A 27,879-nucleotide genomic window follows, 5' to 3' on the forward strand; every position below is an offset into this window, starting at 1 on the left:
AAAATCATGAGGTGATAAGGTGAATAGTCAATGTCTTTTTCCCCCAAGAGTAGGGGAGTCTAAAAGTAGATGGTATAGATTTACGAGGAGAAGGGGGAAAAGATTTAAAAGGGGCCTGAGGGCCAACATTTTCATACCAAGGGTGGTGCGTGTATGGAATGAGCTGCCAGACTAAGTGGTAGATACAGGTATGGTTACAACTTTGAAAAGACATTTGAACAGGTATATGAATAGGAAATGCTTAAGAGGGATACAGATCAATCACAGGCAAATGGGACTAATTCAGTTCAGGACACCAGACCAGCACGGACAAGTTAGACCGAAGCATCTGTATCATCGTTGTATGATTCTATTCTTAAAATTGACCTGTGCTACGGGTTTAGCAGGTCAGTTAGCTCAGTTGGTTAGCTGGCTGGTTTGTGATGGAGTGATGCCAACAACATGGTTTCAATCTGCCACTCTGGCTCAGGTTACCATGAAAATTTCCTCTTTTAAATCTGTCCCCTTGCCTGAGGCAGAGTGGACTTCCAGCTAAACCACGAGTTACCTCTCCAATGAGAGACTAGCGCTATGGTCCAGGTTGGGCTTACCGATAGGATGTTTCATCTGAAGTATGCTAGCAGCTAAAAAGACTTAAAATATTTGTTGCAATCACTTGATCATAAAAATCACCTGACTGTAATCCAACATTTTCAAATGAATCTTAACATTATCCTTATAACAAGTTTACACTGCTTCCCTTTCACTGAGCTGTTTGCCTGCAACCTTTTGGCATATTATTTTTCCTGAGATTCTCCCTCACCACTGAATAGATGCAGTAACATTGGGGTAACCAGTGAACAACCAGTGATCACTGATTATATTGGTGCTAATGACATGGCTAGGAAGAGGGATGAGCTCCTACGGATGATTTCATGGAGCTAAGAAAGGAATTAAGAAGTTATATCTCAAAAGATCGTAATTTCCACATTCTTCCTGGTGTTACATCCGAGTGAGTACAAAGTTACAAGGGTAGTGCAGTTGAAGGCATGGTTAGGGAGACATTGCAAGACAAAGAGCTTTAGGGCCGATATTGGGGCAAGATAAGTTCAGTTTAAAAAACAAGGCTGATTAGACCTCAAGGGACTGGATTCAACATCAATGATGGGAGTGCTTATATTAAGTTAGTAGTGAGATGGGAGCCTGAGCATAGATTGAAAAGGACGACTAACAAAACTGCAAATAGAAGGCAGAAAATTATTGCACGTGCAAGATCATGAAAAAAGAAAGGCTACAAAATAGAAAAAGGAGTTAAACACCAAAAGAACTGCAGATGCTGTAAATCAAAAACAAAAACATAGTTGCTGGTAAAGCTCAGTAGGTCTGGCAGCATCTGCGTAGGAGAAAACAGAGTTAACGTTTCGGGTCCGCTGACCCTTCCTCAGATGAAGGATTTGTTTAATGATTACTGGTAAGCACTTAGATGCAAGGAGCCAAGTGATAAGGTAAAGTCCCTGACGTGTGGAGGAATAACATAGGTATTAATGAAGCAAAACGCAGAAATTAATTTTCAATATTGTTGGTCTCAAAATATTTAGATGAGATAGAGAGAAAATTAGAGGTAATATTGGTTTAAGAAATCATCAACTTTAAGAGAACAGCTGATATGCTAGGAGGGGCATTAAATGAGATCATGAGAAACAGAAGGACAAAACAGTGTTTGAAGAAAGATGCAAAATATTGGACAGGATAACAATGGTGGGGGGGGGGGAAGGGGAGAGTTCAATTAGGAGGAGGAGCTTTTGTGAAGATGTTTTGCATTCTTAAAAAAAAATCCATAAATTAGTCTGAATGAAAATGTATCTCAAGCTACTTAGGGGGACAAGTAAAGAAATGTCAGAAATCATTTTCTAGTGTCCTCTAGCTAACTGCAGTGCTAAGGGACTGCTAAAATTATACTAGAACATAGCACAGTACCGGCCCTTCAGCCCAAGATGTTGTGCCGAACTTTCATCCTAAACCTAAAATGGGACAAAGGATAGCCTGAAGAATTACAGGCCAGTCAGCTCGATCTCTGTGGTGGGCAAATTACTCAAAAAGATCTTCACAGTGTAAATCATTTGGAAAGACATGAATGAACAAAAGTCAGCATGGAATAGTTTAAAAAAATTGAGTCTGAATAACTGTACTGAATATTTTACATTGTTACAAGGAAGATTCAATATGGTAGTGTGTTTGAAGTAGTCTACATTGATTTTAGCAACAGTTTTGACAAGGTTCCACATGGAAGACTAGCCAGAAAATTAAAAGCACATGGGATCCAAAGCAAGGAAAGTTGGATTCAAAAATAGCTCAGTGGCAGGAAGCACAGAGTTATGGGTTGCCCAGTTTTGCGAGATTGGTAGTTATTTGCTGTGATCTCAATAGTGGGTTCCTTGCTGATCATACATTAATGATAGAATTAAATAAAGTGAGTGATTAAGAAGCAATTAAAAGATGATGCAAAAATTGACTATGACTGATGGTGAGAAAGGAGTTTGAAGATTGCAAGAAAATATCAACCAAATGATCAAATGGGCACAAAAATGAATTTAGTTCAATCTGGAGAAGTGTGCAGGTAATTTATTTAATAAGGAAAAACAATGCTGGACTGAGAATGTGCAGGAACAGGAACACTTTGGAGCCCATGTCCATAGATTCCTTAAGATAGCAGAACAGATGAATAAGATGGTTGTGGGGGGGGGGGGGGGGGGGAGGAATAAAAGATAGCTTCCTTTATCGGTCATAATCAGAAGTCATTTGACACCAGGTTGTAGTCCAATGAGGTAATTTGAAATCGCAACTTTTCAGAGCACTGTTCCTTCATCAGGCACATATCATTCTTTACAATTATCTCTGCTTTAATTAACAGGATCATAGGTCATCCCTTAACTTGGCATTCAATGTTGACACTTTACTCACACCATTTGACACTTTTGACCACCTGCAAACACGAGTTAGCCAGCCTGTCGACAGTCCACTCAAACCACTTGTATTTTTTTGACTCAATTACCGGGAATTATCTTCCAATTATCTCTCTGCCTGTAAATTCTACGCCTGTGCACTCCCTTCCATTTCACCCGATGAAGGAGCAGTACTCTAAAAGCTTGAGATTTCAATTAAATCCACTGGACTATAACCTAGTGTCGTGTGACCCCACTGGTCAAAATCTCCACTGACACGTCCACTTTATTGGACATGACCTAGACAGCAAGAGGAGGGAAGCTATGCTAGAACTGTATAAAACTGCAAATATACCACACGATGTACCATACAATCACATAGTTCATGCTAGAGACGGGCCAGCGGAGACTTAGGAGACTGCTGTTATCATAAACAGTGCATTTCAGTTGATGAATGATTGAGCAAATTAGAGATTATTTCTTGGTTATTTTGGAACACAGAAGTCAAGGATAGGTTTTTAATTTAAGACCCAAGTATCCATGTAAAGTGGATTGGAAAGCCTCATTTCCATTGACATAAACATCAATAACAAGAGCGTACATAAGACACTCAACAGGAGGATTACAGGGGAGTTGAGGTGCAAGGGTCTGCAACTCTCTGCCTGTAAGTATGGTAGAAGCAAATATCATCTTGGCATTTGAAGAACAATGGAGCACTTGAGATGCTATATTCTATAGGGCTATAAGCTAAGAGCTGAGGGAAGGGACGAAACTAGAAATGTAGACTGGGAATGGACATGATGGACTGAATGGCCTCTTTCTGTTCAATAGATCTGTCTCTATGTATTTGTGTGCTGGACTGAAATGCTCTTAATAGGTGAAAATTTGTCTAAATGACACTAATAATAAGCACTGCCCAATGAAAATTCTTTTAAAGGATCAACATATATTCTACATTTATTGAAATATTAGAAAAAGAGATAATCCTGAAAGGGCAACAGTCCACGATATACTACTTACCATCTCCTCGTCCTCAGCCAGGACTAAGTCATATGCACTAAGAGCTACGCAGAAGATGATGGCAGTGACACCCTCAAAGCAATGGATCCATTTCTTTCTCTCAGATCTTTGTCCGCCAACATCAAACATTCTGTGGGGAAAAAAAATTAATACAACCTGTTTTTACTTTCAAAATATTGCTTGGGCAGTGAACAATTGTTTTTCATATTGTTTTAATCAAAGGATTGATCTGTTGAAATGACAGTTATTTCTGCAACTTGATCTTTGTACCTCACGCGGTTTCCAAATAAATTACAGAAAGGCAGTGGTATTTTGAATTTTAAACCATCACCCATTTCTGATCAAATCTTGTTTGACTGGACAGTCCGATATGATGATGTATATGGTGCTGAGTCAAGTCTTTAAACAACAAATGGCAAAATGAACTGATTGTGAAATTTTATATTTGTAGGTAGTTTCTAAGGTAATGCTGACCATATTACAGATTCTACTAGACAGAGACAATTTTAATTCCAAGTTCCAGTCAGAGAAGAATGAGTGTTTACAGGCCTTTACATTCTCTCCAATAGCTTAGTCATCCAGAATAACCTTTAGTATATTAAAGCAAGCAAACACTGGGTCAGCAGTGGTATTTTTTGGGTAATTCAAATTCTGAGCATCAGTCCTCAACTACAAGTGATACAAACATCTCCCATCAGAATATTTAATGAGGTTTGTTTGATAGTTCTTTACACAAGGGCCCATCAAGCTGGGATAAATATTGCAGTCTTTCATCATATCATTGGTTCATTTGTCTTTATTTATTTTCATAATACAGCAGAGAGGCCAAATCCCACAGAGCGAGAGTACCCAGTTATATTTATTCAATTATGCATGTAGCATCCTTAAATTAGCTGAACATACCAGCATATTCAAGACGGAGTTAAACAATACTGAAACAAAACGGATGAAAATTGACTGAAAAGCTTTGTTATTTGAGAAAAACGGGATTCAAGAAGGAAGTAATACTCTGCATTTGACTTAATTTTGTGCACTCGTGGTGTGTAGAAATTTGCAACGTAGAGTTTCTGGCTAAAGCTAGGAAATTGTAACTGCTATCTTGGTGCTGTTCCATTTATCAGAATGATAAGCAGAATATGGCAGTCATCCCATAACTCCTCCTGTTGTTTCATTCAAAAAAAAGGTTCATTGTTAATTCTGTGACACACTAACGCATTCTCTTCTTGCAGGAGACATATTCACTTGCTTGTAAGGTCCTGTACAATCTGCTTTATTGCTGTAAACTCATCTCATTCTAAATGGAGGTCCCCTTGCAGATGACGATGACTCTCTTCCACTCTCAGTGAGTCTGTAGGCGGCCGTACGGACCGATGTGACCACTGCAGGTTCTGTTGTATTTGGGGGAAGGTGGTGGTTGCGGGAAGGGGTGTGGGATGTTAGTGTGGCAGTGCGTTCCTTTCGTTGTTTTCACCTGGCTTCCGCTTTTTCTCTACACCAAGTCTCAAGGTGCTGGACAGCTTCCTGGGATGCTCCTACTCCTCTTTGAACAGTCGTGAGCGAGCGACTCCCAGGTGTCCTGATTTGGGAAACCACACCTACTTACAAAAGTTTGGACACAAAAACAAAGGAGAGGTTCTATTCTGGTTGGCCCAGTTTCCTGAAGTGTGGCTGACTGGAAAGCCTTTGGGTGACAAATTCATGAGTGGATCATGCAAAATCTCACCAGGAGCGATATTGATCAGAATATCTTTGTGGGTTTGACTTCTGAAAACATACTTTCGACTATGACTTGGAGTTCTGCAATATACTCTTACTTCCCAATTTTCTTAGCCATAAGGATAAATCTTATTGGGAAATTGTTTCTTCAAAGACCATTCCTCATGTATGGGCCAAAGTACTAGGGTTCCCTGGTTCCAACCAGAAACACAGCTGAGCCCAATCCTGTCTTCAGGAGCATTTCCAGCCAAGCACTTTCCAGCTAGCTTTGGTACACAGTGAACAAAAGCTGAAAATTCAAACTATACAGGATACTGGAGCTAGGTGCGGCACTTTCCAGGCACCTTGATGCTGATTGGCCAATTCTGCAGACCATGGAATTTGGGACTAACCGTATGATTCTCTTCTATGCTGAGCCAGATATTTACAGGACTGAAAAATTCTGTCCACTGTGTCTGTGCCAGCTCTTTGAATCAATTATTTATACACCCAATATATCCATCACTACAGAAATATTACATACACGGGGGCCATGCCATTTTCCCATAAAAAAGATGTGAACACTATATAGAAAAGTGGTTAGATAGAAAGCAAACACAGGTCAAAAGGACTGCATTGTTTAGACCGAGTCGGACTTGAATTTTTTCAACTGATTATTTTCAGTGAAAGAGTTAGGTCTATCTTTGATATCATATTACTCACAGGAGTTTAGGTTCTTGTGAAACAAATCATGAATTGTGAAGCAACTTTTCACACGTACCAGCTTACTATATTGTAACAAGTATGGAACGTGATGTTGCACAACCCTCTGATCCTGTGAAAGAGAGTTTCAATGGTAAGCTAGGACAGTTAGAATGTAGGCAGTGTCCAAAAACATTGGAACAACCAAGGACTTCCAATGGTAAATAAAAGTGGAATATGGAAACAGAAGAAGAAAGTCAACATATCGGGGCATAAGGGTGAGACAGTTAGATTGACCTAACTTGGGTGATGCTGTCAATCACTTAGCTTAATGGAGTACGGTTTATCATCCAACCCAGGTTATCGTCTGTGCTAATCAAATCTATTCCCCTGTTTTTTTGCAAAATACTATTTCTATCAGGTTTAAACACCATATCCAAACGTGCAAAATAGCATCAATTCTATTCAAATAAACATATAAGCTGTATGAACTGCAGATGCTGGAGAATCCAAGATAACAAAGTGTGAAGCTGGATGAACACAGCAGGCCAAGCAGCATCTCAGGAGCACAAAAGCTGACGTTTCGGGCCTAGACCCTTCATCAGAGAATGGAGGGGGGTTTAGGCACGAAACATCAGCTTTTGTGCTCCCGAGATGCTGCTTGGCCTGCTGTGTTCATCCAGCTTCACACTTTATTATATAAGCTGTTAACTTTTTATTACAAACAAATGACATCTGGTAATGAAAGTCATCAGCAATTCGGTCTCTGCTGACATTCATAAACCTTTGAAGATTCTGTCTTCATGCTTATGTCGTCATTAAGGCAGTCAAATTAAATTACAGCCAGAGACTGTCAGCCAACTATTGATCAGATAAAGGAAACTATCTTTGAAGACTGCACCTAAAATGGCATGTTTAAAATGAGCTGAGCTGCTAGTTATTGCCGCAAGATGACTAAAAACAATGACCCATTGGAGCTGCTAGTATTTAAGGCAAGTATTGATACTTCTGTCAGAGTACAAGGAGGTTATGTACTGCCACAATTCATGCCAATTAAAAAATTGATCCAAAAATTAATTCTGCACATCTACACAACTTGCAGCACCTTCAACTTTAAGCCTAATTAGTTCACAAAATTCTACATGTATTATTAACTCTTGCCTTCAGAGCCAAGTGAAAGATTCCTTAAGATATGAGCAAACCTTAGTTAGTGGAATATAAGTAGATAAACATGTGCCTTCAAATGTATTAATTTCTTTATTTACTCGAAACAGTTTTAAATCATTAAGTATTTACAAACAAACATATTCAATGTAAATTTGACAACAGGGTCTTTCTCGGGGCTACATTAGGTCTGCTGTCATTACCGTGTGAACTTTCAAGAGTAATACATTTCAAGGATGGAATTGGAAAGCACATTTATTTGCTCTTGATCCAGAGGTTTGATTTAAATGACAAGAGGAATAAGGTGGCTAGGATAGTTGAGATGCGGGGGTGGTGGTGGTGGCGGTTGAGGTTTCTCCTTACTTTCACTGACACCAAACTTGGTCAAGGTCATTGTTATAAATTGATCTCAAGTAGATGACGATCACCAGTGACAACTTCTGAAACACCTGTTCATGGCACACTGTTAGAAGTTTAGTAAGGCTGCTTGCAGTACAATGTGAAATGCCAATATATTTCAGGATCATCAATATGTACCATTAATTCTATTGACACAGGCAGCAGTGCGTTCAAATTGTCAATGTGGTGCCAACAAAGCATGTGGAGTGAAACAGAAGTCTGAAAAATACCACTGCTTTACAGAATAGATAAGGTGAATAGCAAAGGTCTTTCCCAAGGGCAGGGTGTTTCAAAACTAGAAGACATATTTTTAAGGTAAGAGGGGGAAAAAAAATTATAAAAAAAAGAGAGACCTGACAGCAACTTTTCCCCAGGCAGTTCGTTCCATATATGCACTATCCTGTGTGTGAAAGTGATAGATGCTGGTACAGTTAGAACACTTAAAAGACATTTCGATGGGTGCATTAATAAGAAACATTTAGAGGCATATGGGCCAAACGCAGGAAACTGGGACGGCATTGACATGTTGGACCAAAGGGTCTGCTTCCAAGCCATGTGACACTATAACATGAACTTCATGCAAATGGAATCCAGCATTTGATTTATCAGGTTATAGAGCAAACGTTGACAAATAAGGAATACAATCTGGGGTAAGACAGCTCTTAAACCAGGTCTCAGAGATAATGGGAACTGCAGATGCTGGAGAATTCCAAGATAACAAAATGTGAGGCTGGATGAACACAGCAGGCCAAGCAGCATCTCAGGAGCACAAAAGCTGACGTTTCGGGCCTAGACCCTTCATCAGAGAGCTCCTGAGATGCTGCTTGGTCTGCTGTGTTCATCCAGCCTCACATTTTGTTATCTTAAACCAGGTCGTTGAGTTTCATCAAGCAACAGGTTGGCACAGGAAAGGATTTGAGGAATTCTCTTTCTCTCAGAGGGCAGTGTGAATCTGGAACTCATCGCCTTCAAAGAGTGGCAGAAGCAAAGGGTCTCACATTTTGAAGTATTTAGATGTGTACTTGTAATGCCAAGGTAAAAAACGGCTATGGGCTAAACATGGGAAACAGGATTAGAGTAGGAGATTTTTTTTCTGAATCAGTGCAGACTCGATAGTCTAAAGGACCTTTTCTGTGCTACAGGTCTCCGTGTCTTTAATGGAAAAAGTCAACAAGAAACAGAGCCTGAAGTGAGGGACATGTATGAATCTCTCTCTCACAACACCCAAAAATCTCACTAAGTTTTTCTATTAGACCCTTTCCCATTTTAAGCGTCATGAAATTAAAGTTCCTCTTTTCTTCCTGCAAGTTTTTCTATCTCAAATGTAGCATGCTCCTTTCAGATATTTACTTAAGGTGAACATAACAGCTAATAATCTCTGACCAGATGTGTGAAGTTAACGATAATTTGTCAAGGCTACTGTAACAGCACCTTCCAAATCTACATCATCTATCACCTAGAATGAGAAGGGCAGGAGATGCATGGTATTACCACTATCAATTGCATGAGGCCATAACAGAGTTACGAAAGTAGGCCACTCAGCCCATCAAGTCTGCTTTGCCAGTCAATGAGATCATGGCTGATCTGATAATCCTCAACTCCATTCTGGACTTTTCACTATGATCTTGAATTCCCTTAGAGATTAAAAATCTATCACAGCCTTGAACACCAGTCTCTGCAGTCAAGAATTCCAGATTCACTACTCTCAAAAAAGAGATTTTTCATGTGTCTTAAATGTGTAGCTCCTTATACTGTGGCTATGCCACAGGGGGAACAACATTTTCACATCCAACCTGTCAAGTCTCCTAACAATCCTGTCTTTCAATAAAATCACCTCTGATTCTTCTAAGTTCGCTGAGTCCACCGCCCCGACCTAGTCAACCTATGTTCATAAAACAGTCCTGGTATAATTCTTGTGAACATTCTCTGGACTGCCTCCAATGGCTACTTTAGTTTTCCTTAATATAAAGGACCCAAACTGTTCACAATGCCTCAATCTGACTAATGCCTTGTATAATTTCAGCAAAATCTCCGTCCTTCTACACACTGGTCATTTTGAAATGAAGGCCAACATTCCATTTGTCTTTCCTATTAGCCAGCTAACATGGATGCTAGATTTTTTGTAATTCATGGACAAGAACTCCTAAATCCCACTGTTCTGTACTTTTCTAGATTTCAGAAACATTCAGGTTCTCTATTCTTCTTACCAAAGTGCATAACCTCACATTTTCCCACATGATATTCCATCTGCCAAGATCTTGGCCACTCACTTAACCTGTCAGTATCCCTCTACAGTCTGAGTCAGTCATTCTCGGCACTTTATTGCCTTTCCCACCTATTTCTATGTAGTCAAGTTTGCTGAAGACAGTAAATTTCTATTTCACATCTGTGTCATTCAGACAGAATTACACGCTCGCCTCCAAGCCACACACCATCTAGGCTTGAAATTATATTGCATTAATTCATTATCACTGCAGCAATTAAGGATGGACAATAAATAGCTCACTTTTCCACTAACACACACCCCCAGATCAATTAAACAATTGAATTAGCTAGCTTTTAACAGCACATTTGTGGGAGAGCGCAGAAGGCATAAGCAAATTATGTTTGATCTTCCATGAATAGATTTTTACCATTGTTAAAGGTCACAACTGGTCACAATAATGTTATATCTCCTAGAATGCAATACAGAGGAGGGATAAGAGTGATAATAGAAGATAATGCACAGCTCACACAATACAGACAGACCAAATGTTGTTCATTTCATTTCTCAGAAACCAGAAACAGATGGTTAGATCACACCATAGATTGGGTGAGATGGGAATGTTTTAGTGAGAATGAGTTAAATACAGGAACTCTGCTTATCAACAGTACTTCTCACTGCTAAGTCAACTCCCACTGCCAGGCATTTGTTTACATTAATAGCCGGATGAATTTCAGTAGCACCTCTTACATACAGAGGATGTAGAACATAGAACAATACAGTGCAGAACAGGCCCTTCGGCCCTCAATGTTGCGGCAACCTGTGAACTAATCTAAGCCCCTCCCCCTACACTATCCCATCATTATCCATTTGCTTATCCATGTCTTGGAGCTTTGATGGGCAGAGGAAACCAAAATTCAGGGTGGCAAGGGGAAAAACTACAAGTGTGTCTAAATTCATGGTTGCACATATCACCAGCACTCAGTAGGAGCAGACGGCTATCTATAAAACGCACTGCAGAAATTCATCAAGGCTGCTCTCACAATAGCTTCCAAACACACAATCTCTAGTGTTTAGAAATACAAAGGCAGCAAACAGATGGCAACCACCACATGCAAGTTGTCCTCCAAGCACTCACGATTCCGACTTGAAAATAGCTCACTGATCCTTCACCATTGCTGGGTCAGAATGCTGGAACTCCCTCCCCGAAAGCATTTTTGATCTGCTTACACCAAATGGGCTACAGTGGCTGAAGGTGGCAACTCACCGCACACCACCTCCAGGGCAACTACGGACAGTCAATAAATGCTGGTTCAGCCAGCAATGCCCAAGTCCCATGAATGGAAAAAAGTGCCAGTCCTTGGAAACAAGGTGGTTGTGAAAGAGAAGCTATGGTTTCAATATCCAAATTTGAAAGATCAAATTTGGTCAATTTGTCACCATCTGCAGTGAAGAAGAAAGCATGCAAAAAGGTAAGAGATGATGATCAAAGTATGTTTGAAAAACTCATGTTAATGAATAATCCATTGCATCCTTCCCCAAAACATCAACATAGGGAGGACAGTGCAAGGAAGAGAGAGCGAGAGAGTGTGAGGGCGAGAGTGAAAAAAAGGGGAAGAAAGGAAACAGAGCAAACAGAAATGAGCTTTTAACTTCCTTTATACATCACAAATTCAAGAACACTCAGGGCAACCCAAGGTAAAAAGAAAAGCAAAGTGTCAGCCAAGATAGCCAGTGGAAACTCAGCGCAGAATTTCAGGAAAACTGGGTTACAGGACATGAAAAAATGCTAACAGTAAAAAGTCTTAATTTCACAACAACTAACTGTCAAGTTCATCAACCACAATCTTGTGTACAACATATCTTTCACCATCACTGAAAAAGGATTATGGGTGAGTTGTTTTGAACTACATGGCAACTTAAACTCATGTGACTGGATTAGTCAAATAACATCAATAAATTAGACAATTATTTAATATAAATAACCGCCTGTTACACATTAAGTGTCAATCGTACGTTAATTGTGTTTAATTGCATGCAGGTGCTGTGTATTAACTGCAGATCCACTTGTGCATCTTTAACCAGGAATTAACCCTAACTGTGACTCTTGGATTACAGAAGCAAGTTTATTGCATTCATCTCTAAACATGTGTTTATGAAAGTATGTACAGATTGCCTTTAGTGCTACCCTTCACTATCAGGTTTTCTAGAATGGAACACAAATTCTAAATATTTCTAAAAACTAAATGCTGTACATTTAATTGCAGGCAGTACATAGAATTCCTAATAAAAACTAAGTAAATTTGAAGATAGATGTTCCAATAAATGACATTCCTTTACTGAACATACTGACTTTAGTTATGTGGAAAGATGAGAGGAGATGGGTTCTTTAGCTTACAGAAGCTTGAGAAAATATTTGCTTATGGTATTCAAAACGGTTATATGTCTAAATAGACTAGAGAGAGGGAGGGAGGGAGAAGGGCTATATTGCTATTGGAAGGTTTAAAGAATCAGAGGATGCCAATAAGATGAATGGGAAACATGAGATAGAACCTTTTTACACAGGGAAGGCAAGGGCGTTAAACTAGCTGGCTGCTCTTGCAGAGGGCCAGCAGTGACATGATGGGCCAATTAACCTCCTCCTATCCTCTAAGTATCTATGAATCTACTTTGCATCCATGTACAATAGCAACCCTTCAGTACCACCAAAAAGACAGGCTGGGAGACAAAGGAATGTTAGCACACAGTTGAAAGACAGTCAGAGCGAAGTATGCACCTACATATCTTTGACCCTAGAGGATCTTGTAAAGTACTGCCCCAGCTCTAATTTCGCTTTGTTCTTTCAAGTCTTCTGTTGTCAAGTTCTGAATCCATTCCTCGAATCACGTTCCTCCACAACATTTGCTACAATACCAAAATGGCTCTTCTCTAAGCGAACAAACATTCGATGTGACTATGACAAAGGTAACCTCTCCCTCCTTGCCTTGTCTACAGGCATTGACCTGGTATTCCATATCACCTCTTCCCCAACATTCATTCAGTCAGGTGGGACTGCTCTCACCTAGTTCTAAATTTCTCTGCAGAATTCATCCATTCAGCCTCTGTTTCTCATTTACGTGCTGCGTTGTTGCAATATCATCCAAAAAAAATGGCAGTTTTCACACCTACACTGACAAATATCCCCACCTCTTCAGCAGAATGCACTGCGTGGGGGAAGGCTAGAAACCCTACAACCCGCAAAAAAAAACTGGATGACTATTTCAAATATCACAACATTCAAGGAATGATCTGTTTCTGTGCTGCATGGCTCTATGATATGGGCAAGTCCTGGAAATTGGAATTGGTGGTAGTTACGTTGGTGCAGACTCGATGGGCCAAAGGGCTATTTCTGCGCTGTATGAATCTAGGAATCTATAAGCCATCTCTCTGAACTCTTTGATTTAAGATTAAAAAAAAGTAGCTTTTTATTGCAACACATCCTCTTTGAATTGAGGCACTTTTTGCAACAATGTCTGACCTATCAATTCATTCAACTTCACTTCTAAACTGTTTTTTGAAAAATTAGTTCAAGAAAATGTATTTCAACATCAAATATAAAATATTCAAAAATAGAGAAACCAAACTCCAAATCTGCAAAATGTTTTCTTACACTATGTATCTCTGTGCTGGCTTGACAAGCAGTAGCCACTTGAAATGTTCTGTATGAAATACACAGTAAAGATATTGTGCATTCTCTAAACATTACCAAAATATATCTTGCGGGAGTTTTGGTTCTAATTTATAAATTACAAAACAAGTAATATTTGGACTACACCGCACCTCTCTCAACTCTTCCAGTAAATTATCAAACTGGTTGCCCAATATTCAGTGCTGAATGAGCAGAAATTTCCTTCAATTATGTTTGTCCCCAATACAAGCTTTGTTCCCCACCTACCAACTTAATCTCCTTTTCTGGCAACTCTTCGAGAGTGAGTCCGGTGTTGCAACTTTGGTGTTGCATTTGACACCAACAGAAGCTTCTAACCACAAATTTATGCTTTCACAATCTGCAAACTTCCATGAGTTTAACATTGCCTGACTCTGCATCTCCTTCAACTCACCTGCAGCTGAACGCTCATACAGGCCTTTGCTACCTGTAGCTTTGATAATTCCAATCTTCACATTGCTGACTTCCCATGTTATATCTTCCATCAATCTGAAGTCATCCAGAAGTGTGCTACACCCATGTCCTCACTGGCCTCATGCCCCGTTCATCCACCTACATTAGCCCTTGATGCAAAAACATTCTGATTTTAAAATATAGTCCTTGCATTTAAATACCTGCATGGCCACCCCTCTCTGCAATAACTTTCAACTAAATCACCTTCTGCAACGTCTTCACTCCTAGCCTGAAGCCAATCTTAGATTCAAGCCTCACAAGCACCCCAGATTTTGAACATGCCACAACTGGTGACCATACCTTCTGATTCTTACGTTCCTAAAGATGGGAGCATCTAACTCTAAAGAGCATCTAACTCTACCCATTTTTCATCCTTCAATTTTTTAATCACTGAATAAAGCAAGACTCTAGTTATTAACCATCAATATTGCTATCGGCCAGGTGTCAAACTTTGCCTTAAGACACTCTCAATAAGCACCACAGCACTACATATACAGAACTGTGTTCAATTTGTAATTCAGGAATCCTTACTTCTTTTTAAGAATTTGTATCGCTTGAGCCAAAGTCAATCTTCAGGTTTGTTTTGAACATATGGCTTGGAGACCAATAAAAGCAGAAGAAAAAACTGAATCAAACTTGTGAGGGGTGAGAAATCATGGGACTGACTGCTTTCTGGAATAAACATTGAAATCAAACATAGTTCTGAACATTTTAGCACCAAGTTTTCATAATTTAAGAATTTTGCATGTCGAGCAGACAAACACATTTGGGAATTAATAACAGAGCAACTGAAGAACATTTTAGTCTCCATTCACACAAAGTTTTTAGTTACATTGGAATAGCATTCTTCAACTTTGTGCTCCATTTAACCTCAGCTTTATCAAAACAGACATATTTGATACAGAAGCGTTCAAGCAGTGGCCCAAAAGAAAGGGTCCACTGGCAAAGAATCAAGGCAGATAAAATCTGAATCTCAATACTAAATGACTTTCACTTTTATTACTAATGCTATTCATATTCATCTGTCCTGTCCCTTCATTACACCAAAACACTTGTCTCTTTTAAGCCACCCCTCCCCACTCCCTGAAGTCCTCACACAGCCAGGCATTAATGAAGTTGGCCACCAGATAAAGCAGTATTGATTTTGTGGAATATTTTACTGACTATTGCAAATTTACTTCGAAGGGAGCTAATCAGTGCCTTGAGGAACTGGCTTCAGGCATTCATCTGACCCCTTGCCTCACTGAGTTTCTGGATCTCAAATTCCAAGAGCCTTATGGTGACACGAACAATGGACATCAGCCATCTCTGACAATCACAATTACAATCAAGTTACTGAAATTGATTGTGCATCCCATATGATCCAGCATGCAGCCATCACTATATTTGCAATTTAAGCAGAAAGTTAACCTTAGATTAATTTCCCAGGCAAACTCAAATAGAGCTATGACCACTTAATTTGTTCCTCAAATAGTAAAAAAGGTGTGGACCTTCTGATAATTGTATTTATATATGCCAGCTGGAGCTGGTCATCATGCTTTCTGGTTTTAAAACTGCAGACAGACACAAGATTGGAATAATCTGTGTAAAGACTCTCCTGACACTCCATGTACCCCCAACCTTTACAGTGGTAGCTGAAATCTGAACAAGTGGCTCAATTTTGAATCGTGGCCCTTCCAAATCAGAAATTAAAGCACAAGACAAAGCAACAAGCAGAGAATGAGACCTTAAGTACACAGATAACTCCCTTTATTACAGTTATTATAGAATCATTTAATCAATTAGCATTCCTTTAAATCATTCTTAATTGAAAATTACATTTATGTCTATGAATAATTTCTTTCCAAATTAAACTTGACCTTAACTTATTAACAGCCTTTGAATTTAAAATATAATAAAACATCAAGTATAAATTTCAAACAATATTTCTGGGAACTAAAAATACTCAGGGGAGGCAATGGCCTAGTTGGTATTATCGCTGGACTGTTAATCCAGAGACCCAGGTAATGTTCTGGGTACCTGGGTTTGAATCCCGCCATGGCAGATGGTGGAATTTGAATTCAGTAAATATCTGGAATTAACAATCTATTGATGCCCATAAATCCATTGTCCAATGTTGAAAAAAACCCATCTGGTTCACTAATGTCCTGACTTGGTCTGGCCCTACATGTGACTCCAGACCCACAGCAATGTGATTGACTCTGAACAGCCCTCTGGGCAATTTGTCCGTGAATGAATAAAGGAAAAAAAAACATTAGCAATGAAGTTGAAGTTGATCTTATTGTTTCCCATATGATTATTTAATTTCTCAATCCTTTCCCCAGTGGGGACCCAAGCACCATTTACTTCATGTTCTGTCTTTGACTGAAATCTAATCAGACATGTGTTGCATAAGTATGAGATTTCAGTCATGCCAGGAGAGCCCAGTTTTAATGATGTGGCCTTTCTACACAGTTGAGAAGTCTCTTGTAGCTGACACACAGAGAGCCCTTGTGGACCAGTAATAGCAGAAACACTTCCTTTGGAACTAGTTTAAGAGTATGTGGCAACAACTGTAGCAAAATTATTTTTTATAGATGTTGGCTGTGATTCACATTTCCTTCATTCAAATATCCCTGGCTTATTTTAACCCTCCAAATACCAATTACTACTACATGGAATAATCAACATTAGAAATGAATATGAAGTTGCAGTCTAATCAAAAGGATCTGATGTCTTCTTTCAGGGTAAATGGAAGTGATTTACAAGTTGTCGCCTGAATTCAGATGGTTTAAATGCACAATGATGCATACTTGAGATCATAAATATAAGATGGGGAGCAACTTTTTAAAACTGAATCTCGAACTGGCAGTTTTGACAAAAGGTCATAGACTGGAAACATGAACTGGATTCCTCTCTCCACAGATGTTAGCTATCATGTGTATTTCCAGCATCTATAGTACTGAACTTGGGTACTGTGAAATCTATATTTTGTCATTGGTACCTTGTACCAAAGCCTTTACCATTCAACTTTCACATCGTCCAGTGAAAGAAGATTCTTTTCTACCTTGGAGTGAAGAAGGATGAGAGGTGACTTGATTGCGGTGTACAAGATGATGAGAGGCATAGAGTGGATAGCCAGAGGCTTTTTTCCAGGGCATAAGTAACTATCACGAAGGGGCATAATTTTAAGCTGACTGAAGGAAGATGTCAGAGCTGGGCTCTTTACACAGAGTGTTGGGTGCATGGAATGCACTGCTTGCAGTGGTAGTAGAGTCAGATACATTAGGGGCTTTCTCTGCTTTTATCACTGTACCCAGAACCTCATCTTCAGGAATTAGTTGTTATGTGTTTCCTGGACACTGGTTGCTCTCTGGTATCTTTGGAAGCATGTTCTTCTCTTTATATTTATGCATATCATAAGGACACAAGTTTTTATTACAATTGCTGTGGTAAAAATATGTCCTTATCAAACGTATGTATTCGAGCACATTCTAGCAGGACTTGTTGGGCAGGAAGCCCTCCCTTCCCAAATCCAGGACACTGGCACCAAATGTAATGCTCCTACAACACTTTTGACTACAACAAATCAAAACAGCATCCAGAACTGATCTGAGTCCATACCAGGCCTGTACTGCTTTCACATCATGTTGAACAATAGATGCACACACCGAGTGAGGTAGCTCATCAAGCACGTGCCAATTTGGAAGATGGTGATACATATTTCTGTAGACACTGTTTGCTCTCTGGTATCTGTGGTAAGTGGCTTTTTAATACTTAAACTGCTGATTCTCATGATCAATGTATTTTACCAACTATGTGCTGATCAGGTGTATGCATGTACAGCAGTTTTTGCAGCAAGTTCTCCTGGATAAGATTGGGAACTCCGTCTAATTTCTCCTCCTTTTCCTAAATCATGAACAATGACACATGTAATTTTAATTCCGGTGTTTGTTTCTGTTCTGGCAATTTTGTCCCTGTTCTTGTGGCCCTGTTCTAATCTATTCTGACTTTCAAGTCAGTCATATGCCAGTTGCACGCCTGCCTTTGAAAAATCCTCACATCTCACACAGCATTGATGCCCACTTAACACCCATTGTTTTGTTGCCACGGTAGCAAGGTAAACTGGACTATACCCGTCAAGTGCAAGTATCTGTGATGGGCCGGATCTGTGGGAAAATGATTGTAATTAACGCCTGCTTATTTTGAAGCATGTATTCAACAGTCGAAGGTAATTATTGACATTTCTGGCAGGCCTGGCAGAACATTCTGAATATCCTTGATTTGCTAGACTCAATAAAACTGCCAAGAAACACTAAAAGCAACAGAACATGTGATTGCAAAAAAGATCTTTGTGTTCCCTTTGCTCAAAGGCAGGTCCAATCCACAGTGCCTTAACCTTCACCACAGTTAAGGCAAGGAAACAGGTCCCAAATCCACCCCAGTCAAAACAGCGTTGAACCCCCTGCTGCTGGCACCAATCTGATCCATGGTGATCATCCACTTAACAGAGTCAGAGTCAGAATCAGTCAACCCTTCAAGAAGTCAAGGAAAACAGATACATGGCATCAATACTGGTCATGAATTAAAACAATTAACAGTATGATACCAGCTCAGAGTTGCACAATTGCAAATCTTGGTCTGAACGCAGTCCTTCAAAGATTTCAGTCAGTCTGATTTGCAAACATGACTGACTGACACCATTTCACACTTTCCATGTATATGCATATTTAATCTACATTATAGCCTCAAGCACCAGGAAGAATGACAAAATAGTAACACTATTTTCACTACTAAATACAGCTGAGTGCTATATTTGACTCTGGTGGAGCAAATGTTAACAGTCATAGATTCATAGAATCAGATATACACGACACGGAAACAGACGCCTCGGTCCAACCTATCCATGCTGACCAGATATCCTAAATAAATCTAGTCCCTTTTGCCAGCATTTGGCCCATATCCCTCTAAAAAGCTTCCTATTCATTTACCCATCCAGTTGCCTTTTAAATATTATCATTATATCAGCCTCTACCACTTTCTCTAGGAGCTCGTTCCACACGTGCATCACCCTCTGCATGAAGTATAAAAGGGACCTAAGGAGCAACATATCTTTTCCCCCTCTGACCTTAAACCTATGCTAAGATAATAAAATGAGAGGTTGGATGAACGCAGCAGGCCCAGCAGCATCTCAGGAGCACAAAAGCTGACGTTTCGGCCCTAGACCCTTCATCAGAGAGGGGGATGGGGAGAGGGGACTGGAATAAATAGGGAGAGAGGGGGAGGCGGACCGAAGATGGAGAGTAAAGAAGATAGGTGGAGAGAGTATAGGTGGGGAGGTAGGGAGGGGATAGGTCAGTCCAGGGAAGACGGACAGGTCAAGGAGGTGGGATGAGGTTAGTAGGTAGCTGGGGGTGCGGCTTGGGGTGGGAGGAAGGGATGGGTGAGTGGAAGAACCGGTTAGGGAGGCAGAGACAGGTTGGACTGGTTTTGGGATGCAGTGGGTGGGGCGGAAGAGCTGGGCTGGTTGTGTGGTGCAGTGGGGGGAGGGGACGAACTAGGCTGGTTTATGGATGCAGTAGGGGAAGGGGAGATTTTGAAACTGGTGAAGTCCACATTGATACCATATGGCTGCAGGGTTCCCAGGCGGAATATGAGTTGCTGTTCCTGCAACCTTCGGGTGGCATCATTGTGGCAGTGCAGGAGGCCCATGATGGACATGTCATCTAGAGAATGGGAGGGGGAGTGGAAATGGTTTGCGACTGGGAGGTGCAGTTGTTTGTTGCGAACTGAGCGGAGGTGTTCTGCAAAGCGGTCCCCAAGCCTCCGCTTGGTTTCCCCAATGTAGAGGAAGCCGCACCGGGTACAGTGGATGCAGAACACCTCTGCTCAGTTCGCAACAAACAACTGCACCTCCCAGTCGCAAACCATTTCCACTCCCCCTCCCATTCTCTAGATGACATGTCCATCATGGGCCTCCTGCACTGCCACAATGATGCCACCCGAAGGTTGCAGGAACAGCAACTCATATTCCGCCTGGGAATCCTGCACCCATATGGTATCAATGTGGACTTCACCAATTTCAAAATCTCCCCTTCCCCTACTGCATCCCTAAACCAGCCTAGTTCGTCCCCTCCCCACACTGCACCACACAACCAGCCCAGCTCTTCCCCCCCACCCACTGCATCCCAAAACCAGTCCAATGTGTCTCTGCCTCCCTAACCGGTTCTTCCTCTCACCCATCCCTTCCTCCCACCCCAAGCCGCACCCCCAGCTACCTACTAACCTCATCCCACCTCCTTGACCTGTCCGTCTTCCCTGGACTGACCTATCCCCTCCCTACCTCCCCACCTATACTCTCTCCACCTATCTTCTTTACTCTCCATCTTCGGTCCGCCTCCCCCTCTCTCCCTATTTATTCCAGTTCCCTCTCCCCATCCCCCTCTCTGATGAAGGGTCTAGGCCCGAAACGTCAGCTTTTTTGCTCCTGAGATGCTGCTGGGCCTGCTGTGTTCATCCAGCCTCACATTTTATTATCTTGGAATTCTCCAGCATCTGCAGTTCCCATTATCTCTTATACCTATGCTCTCTGGTTTTGGACTCTCCCACCCCAAAGAAAAGACCTTGGCTATTCACCCGACTCATGACCCTCAGGATTTTATAAACCTCCAAGGTCACCCGTTAGCCTCCAATGTTCCAGGTAAATAGCCCCAGTCTATTTAGCCTCTCCCCATAGTTCAAACCCTCCTACTCTGGCAACATTCCTGGACATCTTTTCTGAACCCTTTCTAGTTTAACAACATCCTTCCTATAGGAGGGAGACCAGAATGGCACATATACTCCAAAAACGTCCAAACCAATGCCCGGTACTGCCACAATATGACCTCCCCACGGTTGTACTCAATGCACTGACAAATAAAGGCAAGCATACCAAATGCCTTCTTCATTATTATGACTTCACTTTCAAGGAACTATGAACCTAAACTCCAAGGTCTCTTTGTGTAGTAACATATGTTACATAAAAAGACAGCAGCAAAATGGAACAAATTGGCTGGAAATATGGCACAGCATCTAATGGGAAAGCATTGCTATTTTGGATAATGTGTAATGAGGCATGTTTACCGAATGACCTCAATGTAAAAAACCTTTCATGGAACAGTGAACATAACATGGCAGAACTTTGCATCCAGTTTGACAGCGAAAAACTTCCATTAGGAATAACTGTGCTAAACATAAATAGGGATAATTACAGTAGGAATAAGGGCAGAATTAGCTGGAGCAGTCTGGGAAAGGAGTTTATCAGAAAAGATAGTTGAGGAACAATAACAGATTTTTACAAGATGTAAATGTGTCGGTCTTGGACTGGGGTAGACAAATTTGGAAGTCACATGACCCAGGTTATAGTCCAACAGGTTTATTTGAAATCACAAAGTTTTTGGATGAAGGTACAGCGCTCCGAAAGGTTATGATTTCAAATAAACCTGTTAGACAGACGTTTACAAGAGTAGCCCATGACTCACAACAAAGATGTATCGCAGTAAGATGCAATCTAAAAAGGGGCAAATCAATTATTCATTGAATTCAAAGGGAAAACATAAAATGTGGTAAAGATTAGTGGTAAACCAGAGAATTTGGGAATGTTTTAGAAGTCAACAATAGGTGACTAAAAACAAACAGAGAAAATGTGGACAAATTAGCTAGTAATATAAAAACAAACTGTAAGAGCTTTTAAGAAAACAGCAACCAAGAAGGAAGAGAAAAGGCCAAAGTAAACATGGAGAATGAGGCTGGAGAAATAGCAATAATAATGATGGGGTACCAGGAAATAGCAGTGGAGCAGAATAAATACTTTGCCATCTACATGAACATCATTCCAAAAACACTAAATAATTAAGGAACTAAACAGGGGCGGGGAAGGCTTTGAGGAAATAAGCACAATGGCTGTTATTAAAGAAGACTTACCACAATACTTTAGCATGAACAGAGGACTGGCTGACCAATAGGAGTCAGAGTTGGAATAAAGGGGGCATTTTCAGGATGGCAGCCTATAGCTAGTGGAATATCACAGGTATCAGTGCCGAGGCCACAGTCATTTACAATTTTTCGAAATGACTCGGACAAAGAAAGTGAGTGTACTAGGGTCAAATCAGAGTTACCATTTCAGGTCCAGCCTCAGAACTCAAAACAGACACAAAAATAGATGGGAAAATCGTTAGCAAGGATAACAGAGTCCACAGAGGCATATAGTTAGGTTGAACAAGTGAGCAAAAAACTTTGGAGATGTTATGATTATAGGAAAATAACAGGTTACATAAAGAGACAGGAAGAATAGTATAGCGAAGTATTAATTAAAAGATGAATACAATGGAAAGCTGCAACACAATGACTTGAGGGTCTTTATGCATGAATTACAAAAAGATAGAATCCAAATCAGCAAGTAAATAGGACAGGTTACCTGGCTGTCAGTCTTTACTTTAAAGGGAATCAAGTAGAAAAAAAAAAGGAGGCCTCAATAAAACTACAGACCGCAGCTGGAATACAGTGAACAATTGCGTCATTGGGTGGAAGGTTTGCTCGAGTAGTTCGAGAGGGTTTAAACTAGTATGGCAGGGGGGTGGGAACCTGAGCTGTATACCAGAGGTGAGCGTTGATGCAGGTGAGGCAGTAGCAAGAGGTAGACCAGCTAGTGGGAAGGATTTTCCTGGGAAGGAACCAAGGGATCGGTTAAAGTGTGTTTGCTTTAATGCAAGGAGTATCAGGAATAAAAGTGATGAACTTAGAGCATGGATCAGTACCTGGTGCTATGATGTTGTGGCCATAACAGAGACATGGGTTTCTCATGGGCTGGAATGGTTGCTGGATATTCCAGGGTTTAGAACATTTAAAAAGAATAGGGAGGGGGCAAAAAGAGGAGGGGGTGTAGCACTACTAATCAGAGAGGGTATCACAGCTACAGAAGCTTCCATTGTCGAGGAAGATCTGCCTACTGAGTCAGTATGGGTGGAAATTAGGAACAGCAAGGGAGTAGTCACCTCGTTAGGGGTTTACTACAGGCCCCCCAATAGCAGCAGGGAGATTGTAGAAAGCATAGGTCGACAGATTTTGGAAAAGTGTGGACGCAGTAGGGTTGTTGTAATGGGTGACTTTAACTTTCCTAATATTGATTGGAACCTCCTTCGAGCAGAAGATTTGAATGGAGCTGTTTTTGTAAGGTGTGTTCAGGAGGGTTTCCTAACGCAGTACGTTGACAGGCCGACGAGGGGAGAGGCCATTCTAGACTTGGTGCTCGGAAACGAGCCGGGGCAGGTATCAGATCTTGTGGTGGGAGAGCATTTTGGTGATAGTGACCATAACACTCTCTCATTCTACATAGCTATGGAGAAGGAGAGGATTAGGCAGAATGGGAGGATATTTAATTGGGGAAGAGGAAACTATGATGCGATTAGACACGAGTTAGGAAGCATGGACTGGGAGCAGTTGTTCCATGGTAAGGGAACTATAGACATGTGGAGATGGTTTAAGGAACAGTTGTTGGGAGTGATGAGTAAATATGTCCCTCTGAGACAGGCAAGACGGGGTAAGATAAAGGAACCTTGGATGACGAGAGCGGTGGAGCTTCTAGTGAAAAGGAAGAAGGTAGCTTACATAAGGTGGAGGAAGCTAGGGTCAAGTTCAGCTAGAGAGGATTACATGCAGGCAAGGAAGGAGCTCAAAAATGGTCTGAGGAGAGCCAGGAGGGGGCACGAGAAAGGCTTGGCAGAAGGAATCCGGGAAAACACAAAGGCATTTTACACTTACGTGAGGAATAAGAGAATGGTCAAAGAAAGAGTAGGGCCGATCAGGGATAGCATAGGGAACTTGTGTGTGGAGCCTGAGGAGGTAGGGGAAGCCCTAAATGAGTTTTTTGCTTCTGTCTTTACGAAAGAAACGACCTGTGTAGTGAATGAAACCTTTGAAGAGCAGGTGTGCATGCTGGAATGGATAGAGATAGAGGAAGCTGATGTACTGAAAATTTTGTCAAACATTAAGATTGACAAGTCGCCAGGCCCGGATCAGATTTGTCCTCGGCTGCTTTGGGAAGCGAGAAATGCAATTGCTTCGCCACTTGCGAAGATCTTTGCATCCTCGCTCTCCACTGGAGTCGTACCTGAGGACTGGAGAGAGGCAAATGTAATTCCTCTCTTCAAGAAAGGAAATAGGGAAATCCCCGGCAATTATAGACCGGTAAGTCTCACGTCTGTCGTCTGCAAGGTGTTAGAAAGGATTCTGAGGGATAAGATTTATGACCATCTGGAAGAGCATGGCTTGATCAAATACAGTCAACACGGCTTTGTGAGGGGTAGGTCATGCCTTACAAACCTTATCGAGTTTTTTGAGGATGTGACTAGTAAGGTTGATGAGGGTCAAGCTGTGGATGTGGTGTATATGGACTTCAGTAAGGCATTTGATAAGGTTCCCCATGGAAGGCTCATTCAGAAGGTCAGGAGGAATGGGATACAGGGGAACTTAGCTGCTTGGATACAGAATTGGCTGGCCAACAGAAGACAGCGAGTGGTAGTAGAAGGAAAATATTCTGCCTGGAAGTCAGTGGTGAGTGGGGTTCCACAGGGCTCTGTCCTTGGGCCTCTACTGTTTGTAATTTTTATTAATGACTTGGACGAGGGAATTGAAGGATGGGTCAGCAAGTTTGCAGACGACACAAAGGTCGGAGGTGTCGTTGACAGTGTAGAGGGCTGTTGTAGGCTGCAGCGGGACATTGACAGGATGCAGAGATGGGCTGAGAGGTGGCAGTTGGAGTTCAACCTGGATAAATGCGAGGTGATGCATTTTGGAAGGTCGAATTTGAAAGCTGAGTACAGGATTAAGGATAGGATTCTTGGCAGCGTGGAGGAACAGAGGGATCTTGGTGTGCAGATACATAGATCCCTTAAAATGGCCACCCAAGTGGACAGGGTTGTTAAGAAAGCATATGGTGTTTTGGCTTTCATTAACAGGGGGATTGAGTTTAAGAGTCGTGAGATCTTGTTGCAGCTCTATAAAACTTTGGTTAGACCGCACTTGGAATACTGCGTCCAGTTCTGGGCGCCCTATTATAGGAAAGATGTGGATGCTTTGGAGAGGGTTCAGAGGAGGTTTACCAGGATGCTGCCTGGACTGGAGGGCTTATCTTATGAAGAGAGGTTGACTGAGCTCGGTCTCTTTTCATTGGAGAAAAGGAGGAGGAGAGGGGACCTAATTGAGGTATACAAGATAATGAGAGGCATAGATAGAGTCGATAGCCAGAGACTATTTCCCAGGGCAGAAATGGCTAGCACGAGGGGTCATAGTTTTAAGCTGGTTGGTGGAAAGTATAGAGGGGATGTCAGAGGCAGGTTCTTTACGCAGAGAGTTGTGAGAGCATGGAATGCGTTGCCAGCAGCAGTTGTGGAAGCAAGGTCATTGGGGTCATTTAAGAGACTGCTGGACATGCATATGGTCACAGAAATTTGAGGGTGCATACATGAGGATCAATGGTCGGCACAACATTGTGGGCTGAAGGGCCTGTTCTGTGCTGTACTGTTCTATGTTCTATGTTCTATGTCATTGTGAAGCAAATCAGAGATGGTACACTGGGTTGATTTCATGATGTGGACGTGCCAGAGTAGAAGTGGGATGGACAAAGTTAGGAATCAGATGACACCAGGTTTCGGTCTGACAGTGTTATTTGAAATCATTAGTTTTCGGAGGGTAGCCCCTTTGGCAGGTGAAGCAATTTCAGGTATGGAGAGATTTTCTTTTGAGAAAGGGTTGAGCTGGTTACACGTTTACTAATTTGAGGTTAACAGAGTGAGCAGAGGACATCTCATTAGAAGACAAGATTCTTCAGAGGCTTGACAGAGCAGATGTGGAAACATTCTTTTCCCTTTTGGGAGGGTTGAGGCCCAGAGGCTAACTAATCTCAAAGTAAGGTATCACCATTTAAGTAGGAACACCTTCTCCCAGAGTGTAGTGGATCCTTACTATAGGCTGCAGTCGAGGCTGGGTGGTTAAGTGCATTCAAATCTGAGACAGACAGATTATTAATCAGTAAGACGATCAACAGTTAGGGAATTAAGTCAGCAAAGTGGGGTTGAAGATCAGCAGATCAGTCACAATCTCACTTTAGAGCAGAGCAGACTTGAAGTGAAATAGCCTACGTCTGCACCTACATCATAGAACTACGTTATTTTAGTACAGGAGCAAAACAACTCATGCATCATGGAAATGCCTTAAGCACTGTTGGTGCTTGGAACATCTAGGCGTTGTTGATGCTTGGGAGAGGTCCAATGTGTATATAAAGCAATCAAAATACAATCAGCACACTAAACTACTTGGCGGGAACAGTAAGATTAGAAGTCTGATCAGAGTTCAGAGAAATCACAGGAGGATGCAGCACTGGAGGCCTTTTAGCTTCGGGTGTCTATGCCAACCCCTTTGAAGAACAAAATCTAATCTATTCACAGAGATTGTAACATTCAGCTATTTCTTAATCACATCATGAAGAATAGAATTGATAAATCCAAATGAGCTGAAAAGCTTTCCTGATTTATAATTATCTTGTGATCCAGATACCCCCTGAAAAGTTAACATGACATTTAAAGAGTACAAGAAGGAACAACCTGTCTTTATGGATGAAAAAAATCTCTGTAAATCAATACCAGTACTTCAATCAATGCATTTCAGGGTAAGTTAATAGTTTAACTACTTAGGCTGCCGAATGCAACATTTCTGATTTATTTAATAATCGGACCATAAACATATCAGACTATCAATTCATCAAAGGTAAAACATTATTGGCTCTTCCAAGCATGCAATTGTGATATCTACGTATTTGAATTCTCAATGCTATGTCACTCCAGTCTACTTAGTGACTGCGCACATTAACTGCAGTTATTAATGGACAAACCAAAGCATTTTGTGCTAGAAAAGCTGTATTATAAAATTATTATACAAGACTTAAATAACAATAATAAGCAATTCATCTCTGCACTACATAGCCTCTACTACAGTTGCCCTGTGGCCAAGCTAAACATTGAGGAAAACTCAACTGTGTTGACACAACAAGGGTGGGAAGAGTGGGTATAGGGTTTCAGATACTTTCACAAACAGTTTAAACTAGCCTTTACTATTAGGGTTCAATCTATCTGAAGGCAAGTGTTGTGCAATCGCATTCTGTTCATTTCTTTTTAAATCAAAAGCAATGGGAAATGAAGGAGACAAATGTTTGGAAAGAACACAAATATGGAAGTACATTGGCTTCTTGTGTACCCAGCACTTTCAATGCAAGGAACGTTGTGTTCTGTCAGGTGTATAACTTTATCAGTCTCAAGCATTTGGAAAAGATCCAGCTTCACCCCTTCTTGTAAACAAACTTCACCCTGGTGTTCTTTATCCAAAAGTGATTAACTCCATCAATCAAGTTTCTCTATCGATTGCTACCAGCAAGTGTGTGGTTAAAATATTTGCTTCCCAAACAGCTGACAGTTCAGCTACTAACATGTGCATAACTGAGATCAAGTGATCATGTAAAACATTACAACATTTAAACACATTTGGATAAGTACATGAATAGGAAAGGTTTGGAGGGGTATGGGTCAGGAACAGGCAGGTGGGACTAG

The 27,879-nt window shown here is 41.1% G+C and overlaps 1 protein-coding gene across 2 annotated transcripts in view; it reads right to left on the bottom strand.

Annotated features, from left to right (window-relative positions):
- The window catches only part of LOC125460246 (guanine nucleotide-binding protein G(i) subunit alpha-2), a 239,458-nt gene that overhangs the window by 28,235 nt on the left and 183,344 nt on the right, over positions 1–27,879 (bottom strand). For both annotated transcript variants that reach the window (XM_048547482.2, XM_048547484.2), the window contains exon 6: positions 3,942–4,071. In XM_048547482.2, the coding sequence (XP_048403439.1) occupies positions 3,942–4,071 (130 nt within the window). The remainder of the gene's footprint in view (positions 1–3,941; positions 4,072–27,879) is intronic.

This window comes from Stegostoma tigrinum, chromosome 11, assembly GCF_030684315.1.
Source record: "Stegostoma tigrinum isolate sSteTig4 chromosome 11, sSteTig4.hap1, whole genome shotgun sequence".
Classification (NCBI taxonomy): Eukaryota; Metazoa; Chordata; class Chondrichthyes; order Orectolobiformes; family Stegostomatidae; genus Stegostoma; species Stegostoma tigrinum.